The sequence below is a fragment of the Buteo buteo genome, chromosome 8, assembly GCF_964188355.1.
Source record: "Buteo buteo chromosome 8, bButBut1.hap1.1, whole genome shotgun sequence".
Taxonomy (NCBI): Eukaryota; Metazoa; Chordata; class Aves; order Accipitriformes; family Accipitridae; genus Buteo; species Buteo buteo.
In genome coordinates, this window is record NC_134178.1 from 9,501,748 (window position 1) to 9,526,346 (window position 24,599).

The 24,599-nt window shown below is 37.4% G+C and overlaps 1 protein-coding gene across 4 annotated transcripts in view; it reads right to left on the minus strand.

Moving 5' to 3' along the window:
• CASK (calcium/calmodulin dependent serine protein kinase) overlaps nt 1-24,599 on the minus strand; it is a 223,155-nt gene that overhangs the window by 64,464 nt on the left and 134,092 nt on the right. For all 4 annotated transcript variants that reach the window (XM_075033580.1, XM_075033578.1, XM_075033582.1 and 1 more), the window contains exons 7-10: nt 19,367-19,542; nt 17,038-17,160; nt 14,546-14,629; nt 13,399-13,498 (exon numbers count right to left, since the gene is read on the minus strand). In XM_075033580.1, the coding sequence (XP_074889681.1) occupies nt 13,399-13,498; nt 14,546-14,629; nt 17,038-17,160; nt 19,367-19,542 (483 nt within the window). The remainder of the gene's footprint in view (nt 1-13,398; nt 13,499-14,545; nt 14,630-17,037; nt 17,161-19,366; nt 19,543-24,599) is intronic.

Below are 24,599 nucleotides of genomic sequence, written 5' to 3' on the forward strand. Positions count from 1 at the left end.
AACTGGAACAGGAATCTCAGAAAGCTGGAGTTTTTACAGGAAAACTCACCGAATAAACTTTATGTATATCAACAGTGCCCACATATAGTGTAATTATACATAAGAAATGGTTTAACTGAAGAGAGGTTAAAACCCTTTTTATTAAGCTTAGCTTTGTTCTATTTTAGCCTGGTTTCCAATGCTGTCTTATGAAGTTATTTGGATTATCTGCCCAACTGCCTGTCCTCACCATTCTCACCCCAACCTTCTCTTTTTCACTTTTTTAACAGCTGGCCAATTTCAAATACATATTCCAAATCAGTAAAAATTTGAAAGAAGCAACGTTTTCACAAATTCTTTTAAAATCAGCATCTGGATAGAGGAAGGAAGAGAAAGAAAGACCTGACTGCTGTGTCCTCCGGAGGAGGAAAAAAAAAGGCTGTAACATGAGCTCCGGTTTTCGTTCTGTTTGTTCTGCTTGCTTAGTTATCTCAGACCAGTTATAGCACTTGCTGCCTTTTGACCAGTGGATTGGTTTGGGTCATAGGAAGATGGGGATGATTTTTATATGGCATAAGGGTGAAAAGAGAAGCGAGGGATATGAGGACAAAAAGGAGAAACAGGAGACATTATGGAAGGTAGAAGTCCATGAGGAGAGTTGAACTCACAGCAGGGCAGGTTACAGAAACACAACACAAATCCACAGTAAACCAGCCCATATTGGCTCCTTGTGTAACAACTTGTTTTACAAATCAGATATCAGTGGTGGCTGCCACTTGTGTGCATTACTAGAATGCTAACTTTGGCTTATCTAAACACCCACAGCCCATGTCTTCAGTTTTTCCACAGTGGTATAAGCATCTGGAAAGATGGTAGCATATCCAGTGGTCTACAAAAATGCTGGTGTCTGACAGTGAACTGCTGAATGCTTTTTCATAAATAAATTCTTAATTCTGGATATAGAATTCTGCACATTCTGTATTTCACTAATTTCTCCTTAATATGTTTATCCTGTTTACTTAATTCATTTGCCAGTGTCCTTTTGTCAAGATAGATAATATCTAAAAAATGGCTGTATTTCTTGAAATTCCATCCTCCACTGTATGAACAATTCTTACCAGCCTTCCTTAACTCAAACCCTTTTGTAATCTATTGCATTGTCAGAATGTAATAAAAACAAAAACCCCAACCCCATCTTAACCACAAAAGGAAACAAGTTAAATTCACTTTTCTCTGAAAACCTTGAAAAACTGGAATAAACATAACAAAATACACAAAAACTATTATAGAAGACTTGAGACCTCATGGGTTAGAAGGATGAGTAAGTTACAAGTGTAGAAACTCTTGCATTGCATTTAGTACAAATCTCAACCTAGGATTCGCCTCGCAGTTCCTTGTACACCAAGGTTAAGAACAACAGTATTCCTCTCATCACAACTCATGGCTCAGGAGCAATAAAACTTCTTAGTCCTCTCCCATTAAATGTGTCTGACTACTTATTTCCAACTGATGTATTAATTTAAGTTATGCTCCTTTAAAAAAGCAGTGGCTGGTCAGCAAGTAAAACTAATGGTTTGCCTTATTGTAGTTGCTGCACATGGGGTCAGGTGCACTGATGAAGAGAAAAAACTGCTCTGTCTTTGATAATGAATAAACATGCTCAGCTGAAAGGAACTGTCCATATTCCTCTGCCTGCGCCACAGCTTCCACACTGGGAGACACCGCAGGAAACCTGAGAAAATACAGGCACTGGGAATCTGCTGGTAAGAGCATGGAGAGATCACAGCTAAGCCTCAAAGGCAAGGAAGAAAACCATTACCTAGGGACCCAAAAGGGACCGTGCGCTGAGTTTCTTCTAATGTTTTCAGTATGTCAGTTAAAAGTTGATGAACTTAGAGATCTTCAAGCCTGAAGGAAAGTGCTTGACTTTCCAGAATGCAGTTGGCAGAAGGAAATTTGTTAGAATTCTCTTTTATTTCTATTCTTGTCATGCTCAGAGTTTAAATTAATTCTTTTCTTTTCTAGCAAAACTTCGCTTTCTGGGTTCAAAGCTCTTTCTGTGTATTTGGACTGCTTAAGGAAAACTCAAGATAAGATTCACTTCAGAGACTTGGATATGTTAAGAGTCTCTAATACTGCTCAATGTTGCTCATAACCACTAAAGCTTGAGCCAAAACCAGAACCAATGAGAAGCATGTTCAAAGTTGTCTGCAGCGCTGTATTATTGTGACACACTGAATGCTCTGGACCACCACATTATTTATTTTACAGTATTATTTACTTTGGGAATTTTATTTTGTGGAATACTTTGAGGTCTTTCAAATAGAAATAAATGTTACTCTTTTTCAATATTTGCTTCTCAACAAACTTTTGAATATCTGGGAATTGCAAAATATTAAGCTTTGTTCATTAGGTCTTTTTTCTCCTGTGCATTGGTCGCATTGAATAGACGGCTAAAAAAGAAAGTTTCCAAGAATATTCTTAACAAATCTGATGAGAAGTTCTGACAGTGACTTTGCTAATACCTCAAAATCACAGTTCTACCTTATGTTTTTTTACCTATAATTTTATGCTGTGTCTACTGCCCTGTCTTTCATGCATTTACAAACAACAGGCACCTGCATGAGAAAATGGCATAGTAGCAATATACTGACAGCATGTCATTGCATAAAAAAGCGATAGAACAATTCTGCAGGCATTTTTGTAAACACCTCAACTCTCTCTGTTACAGACATCTGGTTAAAAGCCTAACAGTACCTTTCAGAAGAGTTTTAAATTCAGATAAAAGATACTACATAAAATAAATTGACCAATCTTTACAGCATACCTGTCTCTAAAGAGATTCGTATTCTATCATATTTAAGCTAAATTTCTAATCTTTAGGGAAAGTGTAAAAACACTCAATATTTATAATTAAAGCTTGTATCCTCCAGAAATAGGATTTAATCTCTTTTCATCATTGCAGATGCACCCATTTTAGCCTCAGCATAGATAATAAAGGAAGGAATTGAGTTATTATACAGTCATACAATCTAAAAGCTCGGATTTCTCATGGTCTGTAGCAGTTACAGACAGAATCCATAAATATAAAAACCAGAATGATGCATAAATATTAGGAAGTCAGGAAAAAAAGGAAATTGACTAACTTGACTGGCTTTGTTTGTTTTTTTAAGACTCCCTGAAGTAAACTTTGTTAGAAAATGCTGCTTACTGCCACAGAACTTTCAAGTAGCCCCAACCACTTAGGTTATATGGATCTCACCCTGCACCTTAAGTTACTATAAAAATATATACACATACAATTGCACAGGAAAGCTTTAATTCCAGTGATACAAGTAGAAGACTCTTCTCCACAGTAATAGTAACAAAATCCACATGAAACATGGCTCTGTGAGAAGACTGTGGTAACTGTGGATCCTACTGTAATTGCACAAATGTTCTCAGTGTGCAAATGAGCAGTGACTCTGGGCCATGCACACAACCTTATCTTTCTTGTATTCCCACAAGACCACCTAAGAAAGGATGGCTGCAACTATTCACAGTTCCCTTGGGGCTGACAACTCTGAAAAGTTGAAAACGATGGGCTCTCACTATATTAAAAAGAAAAAAAAAAAGAATGCTTATGACAGTCTTCCGCAGTCAGTACTAGTACATGAAATGTTTTCATAGTTACTGGAATGACTTCTTAAGGATGATATCAAATTACTTCTAAGAAGATGGAGATAAACTGAGTAGCTTTCTGCCTACAGAGGCAGATGTATTATTTGTCAGTTAGACATATTTGCTTTATAAGGCAATAACTTGGGATTATTTCTTCACCTAGTGTGTAGTCAAAGTTATCATAGGTATTTCCTGCAGGTTCTGTTACCTCATTTATGGAGATGGCCATTCTTAAGTAGTTCTCTCTTACAGCTAAATTCTATCTCTGGAGTCTTTGTAGTTCTCATACAGTGCCCTTAATACTACCTGAAGTTGGTAGGGACACTGGTTCATCAAGCTGCAAGTAGACGAAGCTTTGGTAAAATAGTGCTGCTATTACATTCTGGCATCTAGCTGTTCTCATCTGGAACAGGTGGTTTGGCTAGAGAAACTGAACTTTAGAGGTAGGTGGGAGTTGCTTACTTCTCCGCAGAAGAGGAGAGAAGAGAATAAAAGAAATCTTTAAAACACTATTCCATGTATTGCCTACATATTCTCCAATAGTAATATGTCTCCACCACAAAACACACCAAAAGTTTGCTTTCCTGAGGCTCAGCAAACAAGGCAGGTACAATGGACTTCCTCTCTTATGCAGCAGGCAGTACAGAGAATTACGAGCTTCTTTTCATGCAGCAGTGATCTGCGACAGTATATGAATAAAAGAGTGTTTAGGTAAAAAGACTTACACCTTGCTGCAAAATGCAAAGACTACATTCTGACTACAAACACATTCTGAGAAAGCGTAAAAGAATTCTTTGTTTTATTTTTTTTTTAATATTGAAGATTACAAATGCCCATTTAAGTCTTTGTCAGACATAAACCCTCCTCTGAGCAATGAAAACTTGTTAGAGGAAGCCTGACCTTGTTTAAATACAAAACTATAAACCCGTGACCTTTTTGCAAGTCTCCTGCAATTAGTATTCCAGGAAATGACTCTGCAGAAGACCTTATAACAACCATTATAATAATAGCATATTTTTATTAGACAGACACTGACAAAATGCAAACCCCTCAGATTTGTAGAATCGTATAAAATTAAGTTCCTGACACCAACCACTCATTATAATCCTGTTCATTCTTATAAACTACCTTAGTTTGGATGGGCTTTTCAACTATTCTTTATGTTGTACAAATAGGTAAGTAACTATGCATTGAAGATTTTATAGTGGTTTTTAAATGACTAACCAAAGCTTAGCTGCTATTTGCAATTTCTTTATATATCACAATTCAGTCCTTATGGCAGTCAATCTACAATCAACACAAGCTGATTTCTCCTAACTTCATCTCTTGGCTGACTTCTTGTGTGCAGCCATTGGAAATGAAATTAAAAAACAATCCTGGCTCTCAAAGCACAGGCATTTCAGAAGGTAGGATTTGCATTTCACTTTGTTTATGAAGACATCTGAAGCTAGCAAATACAGCAAGGACAGAAGAAAAACCATCCAAAACCGTTAGATTTTAGAGAGATCAAATATTAGAGTCACTAAATGAAGTCACTGGGTACAATCTCATAAAAAACAAGCATGGGCATTATTATGAAGTGCAGTTATTTTCAGAAAAAATATCTTACAAATATTATTAGATTCTGATAGAGAACATCTGGTAAAGTGACAATGAGATAATTTTTACCAACTCTGTAATGTGAGATTCAAGTGGCGTGGATTTTATTATTTTTCACGTTGCTTCTGCTTTAAGACTCCAGCCACACTTATAACTTTAAATGATGTATTTAGTGATAACTGTATAAATCAGTGCCTCCAGTAGTTTTGTTTTGCTGGCATCTGATTACGATACCCTAAAAACACAAGGCATAAATCTTTAACACATTAGGTAATAAAGCACTATATCAAAATGCCGTGGAAATGATGGGGTGTCTGTCAGCTCAGGTTTTCAAATAACAATCATGTACACATTTAAAACTGTTCACTTTAGAGAAACATGAAAATCTAGGCTCAATATCAGCATAATTATAAAAACTAAACACATGCTGTTTCCATTAAAGGCGAGAAAAGAATCTTTTACAGAGATGGGATCTTTCCACTACTTGTGCTGATTTAAATTCTTAGATGTAAGAGAAAGCCAGGTGAGTACCAGATGCTCTTCATCACTTTAAACCACATCTGCAAGAATCACTGAAGTTGAGATGCCTGTAACCTCACACAGTAATTTGTTGCTCTTTGTTTTTCACTATATTCCAGAGAAACTATCTCTGTAAGAACAGATGACAGCCAAGCCATGTGTATATATATGCCTATAATAGCTTAAAATAAGGTGGGAGATACATGTTTCACATATATACACAACAGTGTAATTAAAGTGAAAGGCAAGTAAGGACTCTATCCTTCTCAAATTTGAGCTATATAGTGTTTAATGACTTCTTCCTTCTTGGACAGAAACCAAACAGCCAAGTTTAGACACTCTCTTTTTACATGCTCCCACATGCACACAGTTCTGTGAATGCTACTGGGAAGTGATTAAGACAGTAATAATATATATACACACATTTATATATATATATACATGAGGAAGAATCTAGGGAGACAACTAGAAAGATGGAGGTTTATGGAGACTACAGTGAAACTTTAGAAAGAAGGCAGTTGGTGCGATTGAAGGGTATTGGGATTTACAACTAAATCAAAGAAATTAAGAACAGCTATGGAATACAAGAAGGGAAAGAAAGGCATGTAAAAGTCAGAGAAAAACCAAAGGAAATAGGTGCAGGAGAGAAAAACAGGGAGAAAGAGGAAAAGACCAAACAAAATAAAAGGAAAAGGAAAAAAAAATAAAGAGAGAGAAAACAAGAGATAAAGTGTTCCTAAACAGAAGCAGGAACGCAGAGGAGAGTACTATATATGGAAATACAAAAAAAGGAGAGGGTGAGGGCGAAGGGAGGGGAGGGAGGAAGGGGCAGGGAGAAACTAATGCTTGATTTTGAAAACAGCCTTTGTTTTATTCTGCACACACAGGGGCACTGTGTGTATGCAGGTCTCCAGCTTTCTCCTGTCTCCATACTTGGGACCTTTACACAAAGTTTGTCAATTCCTTTTCCCAGTTCTCTCTCACTGTAAAACTAGCCACAGATACCACAGAAGGCAGTCTAGTGTGCTGGTAAAGAAATATGTGCTGAGAAGGTATTGGTTTTCAGACCAGACCCACACCTTACAAGGTAGCACACTCACATGCAACTAAACAAATAAGTATTTTAACAAATGAATGCCCTTCACTATTACTTCCTTAGATACTTTCTTCTTTATTGCAAAAATATATGGAAACCCTCTTCTGACCAGTAAGAGGGCAGCACACTCTATCAGTCAGTAGGTTTACCTGAAGACAGTCTCTATGCACAAATGAAAACCAAAAATCAGTGGCAGAGGCTCTGTGTGAGATTGCTTTTTTCCCTACAACTGCATAAAAATCATACTGTTGCAAAAATTTTACATAAAAATCCACTGAGTTCTCACTCTCGTATTACTGGACAGGCATTCTGGGATGGGGAAATAGGAGGACAAGGAACAACATTCCCCACAACCTATAAGGTCAAAAGAATAAACCAAACAACAACAACAAAATCCATTACTTTGATCAGAAATGGAGACATGGACATATGTCTTGCTGCCCTGACATAGGACGGAAGAAGAACTGTTAGCCTACGAATCTTAAAATGCTGCAGGAAACCCCCCACTTTTTATAGCTTGTGTTTTGAGATGCTGAGTTTGTTGGTTTTGAAATGGTTGCGGTTTGTCTCAAAGGGTCTAGAATTTCACACCTTCTCCTCTGTCTAGTATAGTCTGCAAGTGTTAGAAGTGCTTGTGCTTTCAGTCTCTGATGAAGCGTGCAGCTAACTTGCAGCTGAACCTCCTCCCTACATGTCAATAATATTCCTTCATTAAGGAGACACATACTGGATAGTTATTTAAATCAGGTGTATGCATATACATAATGCATATGCATATATCATGTATCACATCAACACAGAATGATCAAGAAATTTCATGCAAGGGTATAGCAAGAAAATAATACATGACTAATATTATAGTATATATTTCGTGTGAGGAGAAAAAGGCCCATTAGTCCATGAAGACATTAATTTTGGAACTAAAACACAAAACCAAACCATTTTATCCTTTATTAATTTAATGAAAATTAAAATTTATTTCAGTTGTGTTGCAAATATTGACAACAAAAAGCCAGGTAATTTTAATACTGCCTCTATACTAGAATCTTCAGAATTCCCTGGAAATCGTGTTACTTCTGGGTAATTATACCTTGAAAGTTATAGACAGATTTAGTCAAAAACATACGGGCTATTTTTCTTGAGCAGGCAGTATTAAAACTGAAAATAGCAAAGAGAAGAGAAGCAAGCTGATTTTTAAACATGCAAAGACACACACCATAGCTGAATGATATGCCTTAAAGGAAAACAAAGGGATACCTACTTTCTGCTGCTAGAAGTCCTAGTAGGAAGGCAGCGTTTGGACAAACAACAAACAGTATGAAGATTTCAGAACAAGCGATTTATAAAGCTGCAACCTAGCACACTAGTTTAGCCACAAAATAGTATGAACAAAGTGACAGGACCCCCCAGGTTTTTTTAATATGGTTTCTATGTGTGAAGCAAATGCAACTTGCGACTGAGATGGGAGGAAAACAAACACTTGGCAATGGGAAGGTAGCACATGTACGCAGTGTTAGGTATCTATAATACCAGACTTTTCTCAACATTGGTTAAACTACTTTAAAAAACTCGTGGACAAGAAATGACTTAAAGTAAGAATATTGTAAGAGGTGAACTGAAAAACTATTTCAACATACTGCAAACGAAGCATAACATCATATTAATTAATATATTTACTAGCTAGAATTTAGTAATATTATATTGAAATCAATTTTTTTTTACAAAAGGTGCAGTGAGAACCATTATGAGAACCATTTAGAAATACAATCACTTTATTATTGATTTTAATTTACAGTGGCTTTATATACTTAAAAGTTTTTGTACTTAAATGTACCGGAACAAAGACTAAATAGCTGAAAAATCATAAAGATAATAATGGAGTATTGGAAACACTCAAACTTGTGATCTCAAAACTGATAGTCAGTTATACCTGTAATACTATATAAGGATTTAATAACAGTAAATTATAAGGTGAATGTAATTTTTTTTCCCCAAGCACTCATACTGAAAAAATGTTACACAAGACCCTTTGCAAATATTTACAAAATCATAGGTAATTTTTGTGTAACAACAATTTTTCTTTTTCTTCCTTGTGTCCATGAGACCGATCATTTTTAAGATATGGGCTTATATTGCCCATATTTCATGGAATCTAAATCCCATAAAACCACTAACCACTCACTAAATTGTGAGTTAAGTTAGTTCCACGTATGTTAGAAACAGGGATTTTACAACTTGGCCATACATTTGCTGTTTGATCTCACTCTGAAAGACTATCAGATTTAGCTTTTTTCCCATTATTATTACTTTCAAATTTGAAAATCAAGATCTCATACTGTTAAAAATTTCTCATTTGATATGACAATATAGAATCTAACAGGATAAAAAAGAATGAAAATTTCAACTTACATACAGAAACTCTGAGACAAAATAGCAAAATGCATTTGTAAAAATGCCATATGAAGTTTGTGCCTTGCAGTTTGAGAAAACAAACTAGAAACACTGACATAGACTAAATGTGCCTGCTTTCTGTGCAATGCAAAAACACTGCTTCTATGTTCATCACCTTACACTGTTACCACAGAGCTCAGAAAGCACATAAATGTTCAGGAAATACTGCAACAGTGCTATTTGTTAGCCTAGGCTACACACATACATTTGGTCAGTCTCTTATAAAATATGCTGCTGTGCTTTCTCTGTGGTTGAACTGAAACACAGCATCATAAAATGCCTTACAGGAATCTAGAACCGTTTGCAGCAAAAAGCTAGTCTGAAACCTGTTAGTCACATTTCAGAATATGAGCACACTAAACCAAGCAATTCAAGCAGGCACTACAGAGGAAAGTCCTTTAGCCAAAAGGTAAGGTTTGCTTTAATCTAAAAATCAGTTATGCAGGTTTCCAAAGTCTATGGACTATCCACTGGCTTAACTCCAACACTGACTCAGTAGTTCTGAAAATGTGGCTACAAAAAGGTTTTTGGAAATAGAAAGTTATAAAAAACCTCTTCAATTTATGGGCTTTTCTAACTGTTGGCCTAAAAAATTAAACATCCTGAATCTACTTAAAACTCCAAAGTAAACTAAAAGGTCTTCCTGAATTCAGCTTCCCAAGTCAAAATGTCAAACAATTCCACAGCCTTTCCTTGGGCTCCCGCAGAAAGGGGGAGCTGAAGAAACAAAAGGAGGAAAAATTAAAAGTTTTACCCTGGCGATGTTCATTCTGCAGCCTGAGGCATTCTTATCAAAAAACATGAAAATGATACCTCTGTACTCTCTGTTAGGGGACAAATGGTCAGCATATGACAGAATCGGAGGAAATCCTCTGCCTGGATCTAATGTGCAACCAGGTGATAGGAGGGCCAGGGAGGGCAGGGGAGAGGGGAGGGAGTTGGATGGGGAAGGGCAGCAGAGAGCAAACTGTGAATTTCTCTGGCACCTAATTCATTTCACGGTCCACTTCAAATACTCTCTACTAGGCCAATTTTTCTCATGTGCCAGATTTAGCCTTTAGAGCTGCTGATTGCTAACTTCTGTTTTATGTTTGTTTCAGCATATTAAAAATATCCAAAACATTCACTGCCTTGGGAAACCGACATTTTACAATGTCTTGAAGACAGGCAACCTGAAAGTCAAAAGTTTTACATTCTGGCAAAAAATATTTGCAAGATGTCATTTGAGCTGTTTAGTGGCTTTACTAAAGAAGTTACTGAACACAGCCTATCAGCAGTAAAGTAATATTTTAGTTTAAAAATATTTATCTAATTTTCCAAAACATTTTAAAAGCCTTTATCATACTCTCTCAGAATTCAGCAAGACTGACTTCTGCCATGTTACCAACAGAATGATAGTGGGATTAAGTTAAGTCCTTCAGAGGACAGTTGCTGACGAAAGAGGAAATAGATCACCCAGGACAAGCTGTGGGAACCAAGAATTATTAGCATGCTCTGTATGAATGAAAGGAAGACGTATACAGAAAAATACCTGGTTGACTTTAAATGAACTTTATCTGTGTTCATTCCCATCTAATTTAGTTATGCAATTTGCTGACCCTCATTGCAAATTTCTCTAACAAGAATATCCTTTGTGATTCATCTGACTTGCTACCTATAGTGCCTTCATATCCCAGGCTATTACTCTGGTAGTATAGGAGGATGCTTAAAGGTTCCAGCAAACTCAGGTTCACTGAACTCTGAAGAACACCACTTCTAGATTAATCTGGAAAAAAGACAGGACTGAAATTTTCTGTTTCTGTGTTTAGAAAGACCTGGAGGAGGACAGGATATACAATTTGCATAACCTAATAAGCATTTATATTTCTGCATCTTTATCTCAGTAGGAGTTCCACATTTGCCCCTTTCTGACAAATCATTTAATTTTAATGATAAGCTTCATGAAATTTTATGGGAGGATTAAATAGGCAACAACATTTAAATATTAAACGCTTTTCATTAGGGTTTATGATCTGGAATAACATTATGGGGTGTTAGGAAGGAAACTTAAATAACCTTAAGATAGTCAAGTTTCTACTGCAATTCAAGAGTTTTATGTCTAATTTCTATAAACTAGTTTAGTTTAGAATCATCAAAAGAGTCTATGTTTACAAGCTAGAAATATTTGAAACCTTTATTATTGTACTTCTGAAGAGGAAACAAAATAGATTTCCGTATCTAGCAATTTCAGAAGCTGAAAGTTGCAGTATCTTTTCTTGCAAGCCTCAGTGTTTATCCTGCGATATTAAGTATTTAATCAGCTAATGTAGTCAGTCAGGGAAACATCACGAAAACTACCCAGTTAGTATGGTGTCCTAATCACTACGATCTCCCATCGCAAGATCAACAATGTTAGTTTGGAGAATAACTACACTTCCCTGAGAAATCCAAGCTATTGTTTCAGTTATTTCAGAGATGAACACAGGATAACAATGGATCCAGCACAGGTATTTTGTAGAGTTTACATGTGTACTGGATTCATGTATTCTGTGTGCGGAAAAAATAGAACTTGTACCTTTGCCGTATACTGATATCTGCAATTACATCACTCTATGAGGAAGACACATGCCCTGTTGATGTCAGACTGAAACTGGAAAGAGGAACTGCAGTTTTTAGATTGGGAAAGTTGCCACTGTCAGTCATGTTGGTGGGCTATTCATTTTATTGAAATGGGGGAAGTAGCTGTGAAGAAAAATTAAAGCACTGCAAGTAATTCTGGATGAAGTAAAACCAACCTATTCTTTCTTTAAGAGAATATATGGATCCTTACTTACAAGTACATCAAGTATTCAAAAGCTGGCTGCCTGAAGTTAAGCCATGAGGCTGTAATTACCCATTTGCAATAAATGATCCGAGATTCCCATTCACTTCTATGGAAATTATGAGCAGTGTGCATCTCTAAGGACAAAGCAACCTTTTAATTTAGGTACTCAAACTTGAATTCCAAGAATTGAAATTTAAGAATTTCAACCAAAAAAAATTGCCCCCAATTCCTATATCAATGAGACTGAAATAATTTATAAAAATTACTTGCTCATATGAAAGAGCAGAAATATGTAGTCAGTAAGTAATTTTCTTACCTATAAAAACATTGGGAAAGAGAATTATCACACAGCAGTTCAGCACATGTAATTAAGTTCCTGAAATGTCTTCTAGTAAAGTCAGTGTATAGCTAAAATTTTCTGCAAGTACTACTTGGTTGTTTAGAAAAATAGAAGAGAGCGTCCTATTGGCCTTAAATTTTTCTTAAAAGTTCATTTAACTTTTTTTAGATCAGACAGACCAACTCTAATTTTAGATCAGACAGAACAATGCAGACTTTTGCACTGCGAATGTTGTGAGTAATGTTATATCAAAATTAAGATACATAACTATGACAGGACTGTGTTAGTATAGGGACTGCCAGGTTATTTAAATTCCTGAATATGGGCTGAGGACAAAAGGACTGCTTGGAGTAAGATCACTGTCCTGCCCAACGCCTAGCTCACAGCACAGCAAAAGTATTATCCTCCCCTTTGAAGTATGCTGGGAGGTCCCTGAAGTACATGTATTGTCTCTGAAGATTTGGGGGTCTGGTTTATAGTATCAGAAATACTGTCCAGCGTGCTTTAAAGAGGAGACATCTTAATCATACTGTTCTTTAAAACAGGAGGTCAAGAAACTCTGGTACTCAATGGCTTCTTTTTATAAATAACTATTAGTAAGGTATGAGAACCTTGCTCCTGCCTAAGAACTCAAGACAAAATGTCAATAAGCTTTTACACTCAAGTAATATACATACGAGATTACAGCACTATTTGTAATTACATGTACATACAACAAATAAAAAAAAAAATCAGACAGAATTTCTGTAGAAAATTGCAACTGTGCAGAGATTTTCTTAATTTTCTGCAGTCACTAACACCATTAGGACTGAAAATTACTTATGCTTTCCCATTTAAACGTTAACTTAATATGCAACTTTATGAAATGAGAAATTAGTAAATACTTGGTACTCTAGTCAGCATAGAATTAAGACAGGTTGACTGCATTAAATATACTTTCTGTTAAAATACCTGAGGAGGTGGGGTCTTCAGAGAAGTCTGGCAGCTCTTCAGGGGGGTCACCATAGAAGGAGTTGAATTTGTGGCTTGACACAGCTGCTAGTACTGCCCCCTGAATAAAAATAGCCACAAAGTCTAAATTACACAAAGAAGGATAATAAAACATTTCCAGACACCTTGGATCACTCAGTCTCCTGAGGTCTTTCATGTGGTGACCTTCTCAGTGAAGAATAAATAAGTTTTATAGTCTTCAGCTCTGCTTCACTGTTACCAGTGACCATATCTAACAGAAGATCTGGTCATACGCTACTCTAGTAAACAGTAAATATATTCTTTACGAGGGGATTCATGAGAACAATTCTTTATGGGAAAGCATTTTAAAATAATAAGTGTGAGGCATACATTCCCATAGCACAATGTAAACAAAATAACTAATTTATTGCTCTTTCCCCTCTTACCTAGACTGGATGGCTTAGCAAGTATAAAAATCCAATCCAAAGCAACACAATATGTTGTTATTTGAGAAATTGTCAGAATCTGACACTGACAGCAGTAGGATATTTGACATCCATAATATATCTATATGAAAATGTAATAATCCCAGAATGACTGTTACATGGGAAGTTACAAAGCCAGAAAAATGGTTATCTGCTCTGACATATTTACTTTTTCAAGTAAATTACAGTTTTAAGCACTCAGGTTTTAATGTCTTACAGTTGTGGCAGCAGGCAAAATGGACAACAAATAATTGCAGGAAGCATTCTGCAGAACAGTGCTTTGGATAAAATGGTAGAAAACAAATAGCACTGGTATAAAAGCTCTCAGGAGACTAAATATAGTGACCTCCCCAGGAAGAAATCTGGGAAAGATCTGAAACTGCGCTAGAGCAGGAAAAAAGGTCATATTCTAAAATGTCCTAGCTAACATTTTAATGAAAGCATTACCTGGACATACAAACCACCTAGGAGAAAGTGCTGTTTATGAGGAACACCCTTAACAAGACACCATTGCAATAAACAACTGTGAAGGCCTGTTTCAACTTTTCATTTTATTGCTGACTTCAGAGCATAGATTTCTCTTAGCATTTTTAGAATGAATAAAGTATCACACAAAATTCAAGTTACATAGTTATATTGTTTTAACACTACATTCATGTTACCTTTAGTTTTCGTCTTGCATTGAATTTTCTCAATTGTTCTACTGTTTCTGGAAGATGAATCTTGTATGCATAGCGATCTCTCTCCTTAAAAAACCCCGCAAAAACAAAACAAAAGAAACATTAAATACAGGCTCTTAATATTCTCTCGACATTAAGAAGCTAGGCAAGAAATGTACCAGCTAGTAAGTATCCTAAGGAGAATGAGGATTTGTTGCAACTTAAGGAAAACTTCGAGAAACCGAGAGGGATTAAGATATTTTGAAAGAATTCTTAACTTGGGCCAAGGATATTTTATTTTTGTAATTTTGTTTCCCATTTTGTAGTAAGACCCTAGCCTTTTGTTTTACTCTTGTGCTGTTAGTCAGTCTGTGGCTAGCATTGAACTTTGAAACTGGCAAGCACAAAGTAGTTCTGCTTCCTGGGATTCACAAATCCCAGTGAAGCAATGTGGTCAAGCGCTCTTTTAACGGGTGCTCGCTACAGAGCAGAAAGTGCCAGCTCGATGGATGCTGACACCAGGTGCAAGCTTACAGAAGAATTCTCCATTGCGGATGCAGATGAAAAATTTGCCAATGAACAACGGATAGCGGGGGTAGAACTTGCAGCACTGACTACTTTCTTCCCCTGCCCCAAATCATCACAGAAGCTACATACACTTATTAATTAAATGTAAATATTTATCACATGCATCTCCTGAATCAGAGTGAAATCACTGGCAGAAGTAATTCAGTCTCTTTATGGCACTGAAGATGTCCCTGTCTCATGCTGTATTTGGCTGCTATCTATAAATGGTTTAGAAGAAAATTCTGAGTCAGCAGGGAAGGCAGTTTATCACAGGCAAAAATAAGAGAGGACTGACTGACAGAATGCTGGCCTAAGCTTGGAAACAAAGTTGTCTTAAACTAAATCTTTCTCCTTGCTTGTCTTTCAACAAATAGTGGAAAGATCAGAAAGAGACCACAGACATCAAAAGTGCTATGCTATATAGGAAGAACTTGCATATTTGCATTACAGAATTATCTTTTTTAAAAAGCCTAATCAGCTTAGTTGCTCAAACAACAAAAATGGCAGAGTTTTCTGCCAAAATAACCCTCAACAAAACCCTTGCTTTGGCATCTAAATATGGGTAAGCTCACAAAGTGAGGAAAAAGTCAAATTACAAGCAGGTAAAACCAGATCACCTATGTTTACCACAAACTCAGCCACTGGATTATGATCATTTGGGATTCCCAAACACGGTGCCCATTCCTATGCTCTTTGAAATATTTGATGCACTATGTATGCCCCAGATGAAAAGACAGAACTTCGGCTCGTTTCGAGTGGAAAGGTTTGAACCCACAGTTTCCCAATATTCAGAAGAGTGCCTTAACCACTCTCCAAGAGTGCACACTCCTGCCCTCCTTTTATAAGCTAGACCATTCTGCAGCTTGGAATACAAGTGTCAGAGCCAGAAAATAAGCAGAGAAGTGGAAGAAAAACTCCATTCACTAGTAGTTAGACCATTTACCTGGAGGAAGAACATATGAGCCTGTGCTTCCAAGGTTCTTTTTTTGTGGTTTTGGTTTTTTTGGTCAATATTTGTCTAATGTAGAACATATAAACAGTCCAGGAGCAGACATCAGAACAGCACCCTTTCCAAGTAAGTGCCCTGTTTAAGTTAATGATATTATGACTCTCCCTACGCTGGGCCCACACTACAGAAAAGAAGTAGAGGATAACAAAGAAAAATAATTGATTAAGCAGTTTCTGCCAAAGAAAATACAATGCTCTGAACCAGTACTTGCTACCTTTTAAATCTGCAACACACCCATCATTCTCCAACTCCAATGTTTAGCACAGCCTATTAATGGGACTACTGAGAAGGTAGGTGTATATTCTCCTGCTCCTGTTGTTAATCTTCAGTTTCCAGCAACTACTCTTCCACTGGCTCAAAATGTGTTGTAAATTCTCCCACCACTGCAAAATAATTTGATTACCAGATGCCATACAATTTTATGTAGTTACAGCAGCCTTTGAGCAACACACCACTACCTACTTCCTTCACTCTGGTGGGATATTTCAGGAATCTGATGTAAGAAAGCAGCACAGTTAAGTAGCATAATGCACTGCAATAAACTGCAAGGCTACATGTGTAATATGAAAGAGGTCTAATTATAACTGAGCAAAGAAGACATCAGAAATTACTCCTCTGGAGTTCGAGAGCCGCAGAAAGACGCATGAAGACCTTCTTCAAGCTTTATTCTACGCAGCCCTACTTCCTATACTCTGATGCTGCTGAAGATGCCTAAGTGAGTTTGCTCTTCCTGTTAAGCGAGAGTTCAAGTCTGGGAATTATCAAAATCTCAGGCTCTAATCTTACAAAGCATTTAAAACATATTATCGCACATTTTGTACAATGTCATGTCTACTTTGAAAAGTTCAAAGAAAAAAAAGAAATAAATCTTTTTCTCCCTTGAAGAGGAAACTGGTATGTAAACAGCTGCTTTTACTACCTTTAACCAGGGATGATTCAGTGCTTCATATACTGTTATCCTTTCTGCTGGATCCAGCATAAGCATGCGACGTACCAGATCTTTGGCACTTTCAGAAATATGGCTCCATTGCCTAGGATTCATCTGATTACAAGGAATAAAAAAGAAAATACATTAGTAATAAGAATATAGAAAAGAACCTACTTTTTATGTAAAGTAATTGCAGAGATTTAACAGTGGTTGGTATTTGTAAACATTTTATTATAGTAAATGTAAAAGGAAGTCTCTAAGTTTTTTAATAACTTACAAAAATTGTACATTAGTTGCTATTGAAATGGCATAAAAAATTGAAAACAGTGAGCACTGTATCACATAAAAGCTGACATATCCTTGGTATTATCTTATAATTACAGTGTAATTTTCTACCTATGCTACATTTTCTTCAGATAAAAGTGACCCTTCACTAGAAAAAGAAAAAATAGGCTTTGTCTGACCGTTAACTATGCCTATGATAAATTTAGAAATTAAATCTACTCCTGAAATCAGTATAAGGAATGGCATGACAGTCTATCTATATCAACACACAATTTCATGCCAGGGATGCTGAGTAAGAAGGTAGTAAGCTAATGCCTGTTGTGAACTACTCTGGTCCTGTCCCACAGGTATAATGGACAATGGCTCTTCCCAATAAATTCCTTTCAACTTTACAACAGTTAAGCATCTTCAGCCACTCAGGTAGGGAAGCATACTGACATGTGATCAACCGTACAAGCAATTGCAACACTTTTTAGAGCAAAACTGTATCTTTAGGAGAAAAAATGTGAAGGATGATTTAGAATATATGTTCACCTTATGAAGGTTTATCATATGTAGGTTTACGTCCAACTGGTTGAGATGATGGACACTCGATAGAGCCATACTAAAGTAAGACAATTCTTTCTGTGATGAAGGATTCTATCCTTAAGCTATTTCTAATATTTCTTTAATTTATGAAGAGCTTAAGTTTTATTTAAATAATACACTGCTAATTTTACAAGGTACTAAATGAAAATTCAAAACTATAACCAGACTCTCTTCAATGTTATAATCTGTTCATTTAAAGAGGTCCATTTTATTTAAAATCAGTCTTTACGAAAAATGATGGCTTTAAATTGGAACACTCAGGAACATTATATGGCTATGAAATGCACATTTATAGTTGTGATTTGTCATTTCTTTTTCAGCTCTAATGAAATGAAGGTAATTGCAAATTTGCAGCAAGACTGTTTTGAAATCATTACAGTATTTTCACTGAATAGACATATTATTGTGGAAACAGGAACAGAAAAGGAACTGAGAAGACACAATGTGCTGGCCATGACTTTTTTTTAAACAAAGAAAAGTTAACTTGTACGCTTCCAGAAGCTTTTAGCTGCTTAAGAGATTCCATAAAAAAATCTTCTGTAAAGTGAAACTGGAACGCCTACCAGTCTATGTAATCCCAAAGCTAATGCCATGAAGAAATCCTACTGTTTTTAGGAATACAAAGTTTAAAGAATGAAAAACGTGCTCCTGACCAAGTGCAGTACCACTGCTGTCACTTAAATTTTAGCAGACTGCTATTAAATTCATATAATAAAATACTTCCTAAACCATATTACAGACAATCAGGCAGTTTTAGAAGTTTCCACTCTTAATTGGCTAATACACAGATCATGTATGAGCTTGGTTGCAAAACAGAGCAAAACTCATCTTAGACAAAACCGCAAAAACAGTGAAGTCAAAGCGTTAAATTTGTCTCCATAATGGCTCTAGGATGCTTATGTTATGAAACACGTTTATCTTGCACGCACACCAATATGCTTTCAGTTGCAAGTGGCTCCTTTTGAATCATCAGCTGTACTTCAACACATACTGTACTAAAAAGAAAAATGCATAACTACATTTTTACAGTAACATGCATTTGGTTTTAAACAAAGGCAATATGATGACCAGCCTTTATGATAGTTCTTTTAGGTGACTGAAAATACTAAATGATTCATAAAACTAAGGTAAAATACAGTATGTTATACTTCACAGCTAAACCTTATGTAATCCTACCGAGCCCAATGTATAATTAAGGGCTAGTTGTTGCACCCATTTATTATTTCATCTGAGTAAATATTTCCGTATTCTAATTCCTAACTTTGATAAAAAACACAGCAGGAACAAGATAGACTGGAGAGAGAAAATCATCTCTCTTCCTGTGTAACACAGACAGATTTCTGTAAGCTTCATATTTAAATCAGCCTAAATACAAAAATCAAATTCCAGAAATTTTACCAGCAGAGCTCATCTCACTGGAAAAGGATTCAGGTACACTGTCATTTACCTTGTATTTTCCTTTAATAATGCCTTCAAATAATCTTTCCTTGGTTCCATAAAAAGGCAAACAACCGCTTAGCAGGATAAAAAGGATCACGCCACAACCCCAAACATCTACAGGCTTCCCATAAGGTTCCCTTTTTACGACTTCTGGGGCCATAAAATGAGGTGTTCCTACACGTCCTAAATGGAAATAAAAACAAAATTGAGTCAAGGTGATGTGTGTCGAACATGGAAATGAAGAACATCACTACGTTAAACTAAAAGAGTTTTAATAAGTTTTGTTCATAGGTTAAGCTTTTAGCACAATTCTTTTTTCCTTAAGTTTAGGTTTTTTTAAATATATCCAGTGAGACAAGTCAGTAGTTTCCCTTTTGCTTGATTTATACTTTTATAAATTGAGGAATATTCTATCCTACCCTGCAGACTGTGAAACAAGACTTATATATGAGCACTAAGATTCTTCAGTGAAACATGCCATACGAAAGTAAAAATACCAATTTGGACAATCTTTGAAACAGGAATTACTTATCCAGAGAGCATGTACAAAGACATTGTAGAGTTCTAGTCTACACTGCTTACTTGAAAAAGCTGCCTGTAATTGGCAAAAGCATAGTTTGGTCTGATGCTCTGCCCAAACCTTAGCCAGTCTACTGAAACTGCCAACAAGAATGCAAATACATTGTTCATTTATTTGAAGTAGGCAATATCTTACCGCAGATAAAAAGATAATGCAAATTTGTTTCACAGAGTGCTTTCAATGAGTGCCACACAGTAATGGTTCTGGGACAGTACTGATTTTGGATTGGTAATGAAGGTACACTCACGGAAACAAAACATTTAGTACCAACTAATCTTTTGAGTGGATAAACTGATTAGAATGACTTCATTCCATTTCTACGTAACACATTAAGCCAAATAAAAGCAACAAACATTTTACCTCTCCCTATAAATGTTTCCCATTGTAAAGAGGTTTGTTTCCCCTGCAAAAGGTTTCCAAAATCAAGATTTGAATGCTCAGGGCATTACTGATACTTACAAACACTGTAGTCTTTGAACTACCCTGGTTCCACCAAGTACCAACAGAAGAAAAAACCCACAACTATAGCAAACTGTTACCACTTGTACCACCTTCATAAATTATTCTTGCTCACTGATACTACAGCGGACTTCAGAGGCTCCATTCAATGCTTGCAGCACCTTTGTGCTGGCTAGGAGGGTTTACAATGCAGCCTAGAGAATTTGAGGTGTTTGCACGGCACGTATTTAATTCAGTCTTGTCTTGTAATAAAGAGACTCTTCCTAGACTAGCCTATCCTGCACTCCATTTGAACGTGAGTTAGCTAAGTCACAGCACTGGTAACAAACACCTACGAGAATATCTGGCAGTAGCTTAGTCAGTAAAGACCATCCTTCATGTATACCACCTAATGCAGGAATACGATCTGACCATGTGTGCTGGTTTTGGCTGGGGTTGCACAAGGAGTTGGGAGGGGACACAGCTGGGACAGCTGACCCCAACTGACCCAAGGAATATTCCAGACCATAGGACCTCATACTCAGCATATAAAGCTGGGGGAAGAAGGAAAGGGGGGATGTTCGGAGTGATGGTGTTTGTCTTCCCAAGTCACCGTTACGTGTGCTGGAGCCCTGCTGTCCTGGAGGTGGCTGAACACCTGCCTGCCCATGGGAAGTGGGGAGTGAATTCCTGGTTTTGCTTTGCTTGCATACATAACTTTCGCTTTCCCTATTAAACTGTCTTTATCTCAGCCCACGAGTTTTCTCACTTTTACCCTTGATTCTCTCCCCCATCCCGCTGTGAGGGAGGTGAGTGAGCGGCTGCAAGGTGCTGAGTTGCCGGCTGGGGTTAAACCACAACACTGTGCTCTGTTAACTAGTCCCCACTCACTCCTTTTTGCATCTACAAGGATTAAAAAACTGACAGAAAGACAGTAGCTTTTTCACCATACTGTTCTTAAGGAGAAACACCACCATTGTCAAACTTCTTCACCTGGCTTTGCGTTAAACCTTTTCATTCCCAGTTTATGACGTGATCCCTCTGCCAAACAAATGTTAGGAATCTGTCTGTGACAAAGGAATGTTACCTCACCACTAAGCTAGGCTAGTATCTTAAAAAGTCCATGCAGTCTAGGTTGATGTGATAGCAAAGGGGCAGTTCCTTCTCAGGCTAAAAAGAGTAAAACAGCAAGATGCTGCAGGTCCAGCTCATCCCTTTTATCACTGGGGGAAGAGGAAGGATATTTACTCTGGACAGAGAAAGACAGAGATGGACATGGGGAAAGATTACTAATTCTTCTTGTTGGTTATACACAGTTTATAGGCTTATGATATATTTTCCAGCCTAACTGATAAACCTCAAAGCCAAATCTTCAAGATCACAAATATGAAGTAAAGAATTATCTCCTCAGATGACAGAAAGTCTCTCCCTTTTAGATGCCAGGTTTGGGGAAGGGAAGGAAAACGGAAAAAATTTATATCCAGTATGCACAAGTTGCTGAGAACTCTGTGTCCCCCCCCCCCCCTTTTTTTTTAAATGTGCCTACAAATCTGTATCTCATCTCCATAGGTTTCCTAACTTGTTTCCCCCTAAGATGCCATTTGATGACAGCAAAAATATCAACATTTGCATCTCTGTATCAGGCTATGCATGTACATAAGCAGCAACACCTGCCTGATCAAACAGTATTTGTGTATCACTTAGACTGCTTATGTGACACTAGTGATATGCATACCACAGTCTGGAAATCTTTAGTAGAGACGACATCATGCAAGACCGCAGAGCAGCCTGGCTTACCCAAGTGTTGTTTATCTCAGTGGTAAACTTCCTGGCATCTGGGTGCAGAGGTACTCGTTTGCAACTTTGGAGAAGGTATAACTTTTCTTACACATTGAAAAACACATTTCTGGTAATAAAGATCGTTTAAATCTTTTTTATCAATACAAATGGAAAACTGTGTATACTATGAAGATTCTGCCTTCCTACCAGGCTTTCTAATTGCTGTTATGAAATCTGGGAAGTCTAGAGAAAAGTGATTATTTGAAAGACAAACAGCAGAAATCACTAGAAGACAAGATATCATAAGAACAAAGCAAGCTGTTTAAAAGAGACATTAAACTTCAGGGAGATACAGAGTCATCTGGATCAAGTAGCTAATGAAACTAAGAATCCTATGTATCAAATGGTTTCTAAGTTGATTTAATGTGTATTTCCAATAGTTGTGTGCCACTCTTCTCAGCTCGGGACCTTCTTTGTGTTTTAAGTAAACAATTGCAGAGATGAACATGGTAAAAAAATTACCATGTGCTGTGAGAAGTAGACCTAAAGGTTTGGGTTTTGGTTTTGGGTTTTTTTCTTGCCAGTGTGTTTGTCTGCTGGGCATTTGCAGTACAGTGAAGGCTGACCTATAGGTCATCTTGTTCTGAGGAAAACGCGTACTTGCAAACAATTGCCCATCCTACATTTTCTCCTATGGTGTAAAATAGTATATGTAGCAGCTACATATGGTACATAAGCAATGCAATAGCATTGTTGGGTGTAGGTGTTTAGGTGTCAAGGTGGTGGCAGTTGGGGGGGCTGCAGGGGTGGTCTCTGGGAGGAGAAGCTGGGGCTGTCTCATGCCAGACACGGCCCGTTCCAGCGGATGCACCGCAGGGCACAACTGAGCACAGCAGCCAAGGTGGTGGTGCTTCAGGGAAAGTGTGTGTAAGAAAGGGAAAAACATTGCCCGACAGTGAGGAGTTTGGGAAAAAGTGTGAGAAACAGCCTGGGAGCACCAAGGTGAGAGGAGGAAGAAGTGGAAGAGGTGATACAGGTGCCCCAGCAGAGGTTCTCCCGCAGCCCCTGGAGAGGCCACGGTGGAGCGGGTACGCCCCTGCAGCACCTGGAGGACCCCACACCAGAGCAGGTATCCACCCTGCAGCCCATGGAGGACCCCATGCTGGAGCAGGTGGATATTCCCTGAAGGAACTGAGGCCTGTGGAGGACCCATGCAAGAGCAGGTTTGTCCTGAAGGACTGCAGCCCGTGGGAAGACCCACGGAGAAGCGGGGGGAAAAGTGTGAGGAGGAAGGCATGGTAGAGAGGGGCTGTTATGGACTGACCGCAGCCCCCCCATTCCCATTCCCCCTGCACCACTTGGGATTGGGGGCTAAGGGAGTCAGGAACGAGAGAGTGAAGCTGAGCCTGGGAAGGGGAGGAGAGGAGGTGGTGTTTTCATTTTTGTCTTTGATTCTGACTACCCAAATCTATTTGAATTGGCAATAAATTAAACTGGTTTTCCCCAAGACAAGTTTGTTTTACCCATGATGGTAACTGATAAGCAGTTTGCATGTATTTACCTTGACCCATGAGCTTTTCCATCCTATTTTCTCCCCCTGCTCTGTTGAGGAGAGGGAGTGAGGAGTTTGGCCCTTAGCCAAGGTCAACCCACCACATGTGGTTATGCTGGTATTAACATACAGAATACTGATTAGATGGGAAAAATAAGATGAATCTTCCTCCAAAGATACAGCTTGTTTCTTTCATTTTTAGTTTTCAAGTATCACCTTACCCAATTTAATCATGGGCTGTATAAAATAAGTGATCTACAGTGTCAAGAGAATATTAAAAGTGCCTATTTTTTTGCTTCCTTCTCCCCTTCAGCAAATAATGTTTCAAATTAAAATTACTTTGCAGAAGTTGATAAGCAAGAAAAAATCCTTCATTATTTATACACACTCATAAATATATGCAGAACAGAATAGTTTCTTGAAACTGAGCATTAATCAGCTTCTCTATATTTTGCAAAGCAGGGTCTTGATGGTGGACAACAATTGCAGATTTCCTTTCCCCCTCCACTTCCTGACCACAGGGTAAGACAATACAAAACCACTGAATATCAACAAGTAGCAAACATAACTTGCAAAAGTATGCTTATCAAAATTACAGACAAAACATAATATGCAAGCATTTCTTGTGCAGTAGCCATCCACTGCCAGCACTCTGTTCATTATCAATGACCTTCATCATATTATAGTTATTTTTCATTGACACTTTTTTTTCTAACAGAAAAGCTTCTTGAGGTTCATTTCCTACTTTCTATGTGACAATAGACAAATTACAGCCTCTTGATACTTTAAGGTTTCTATTTTGCTTTATCTGGTGACCTCACATCAGAATGTGAGGCTGCATGTTTACTTAGTACTCAAGTGCCTTTAGAGACAAACTGACATAGAAGTTAT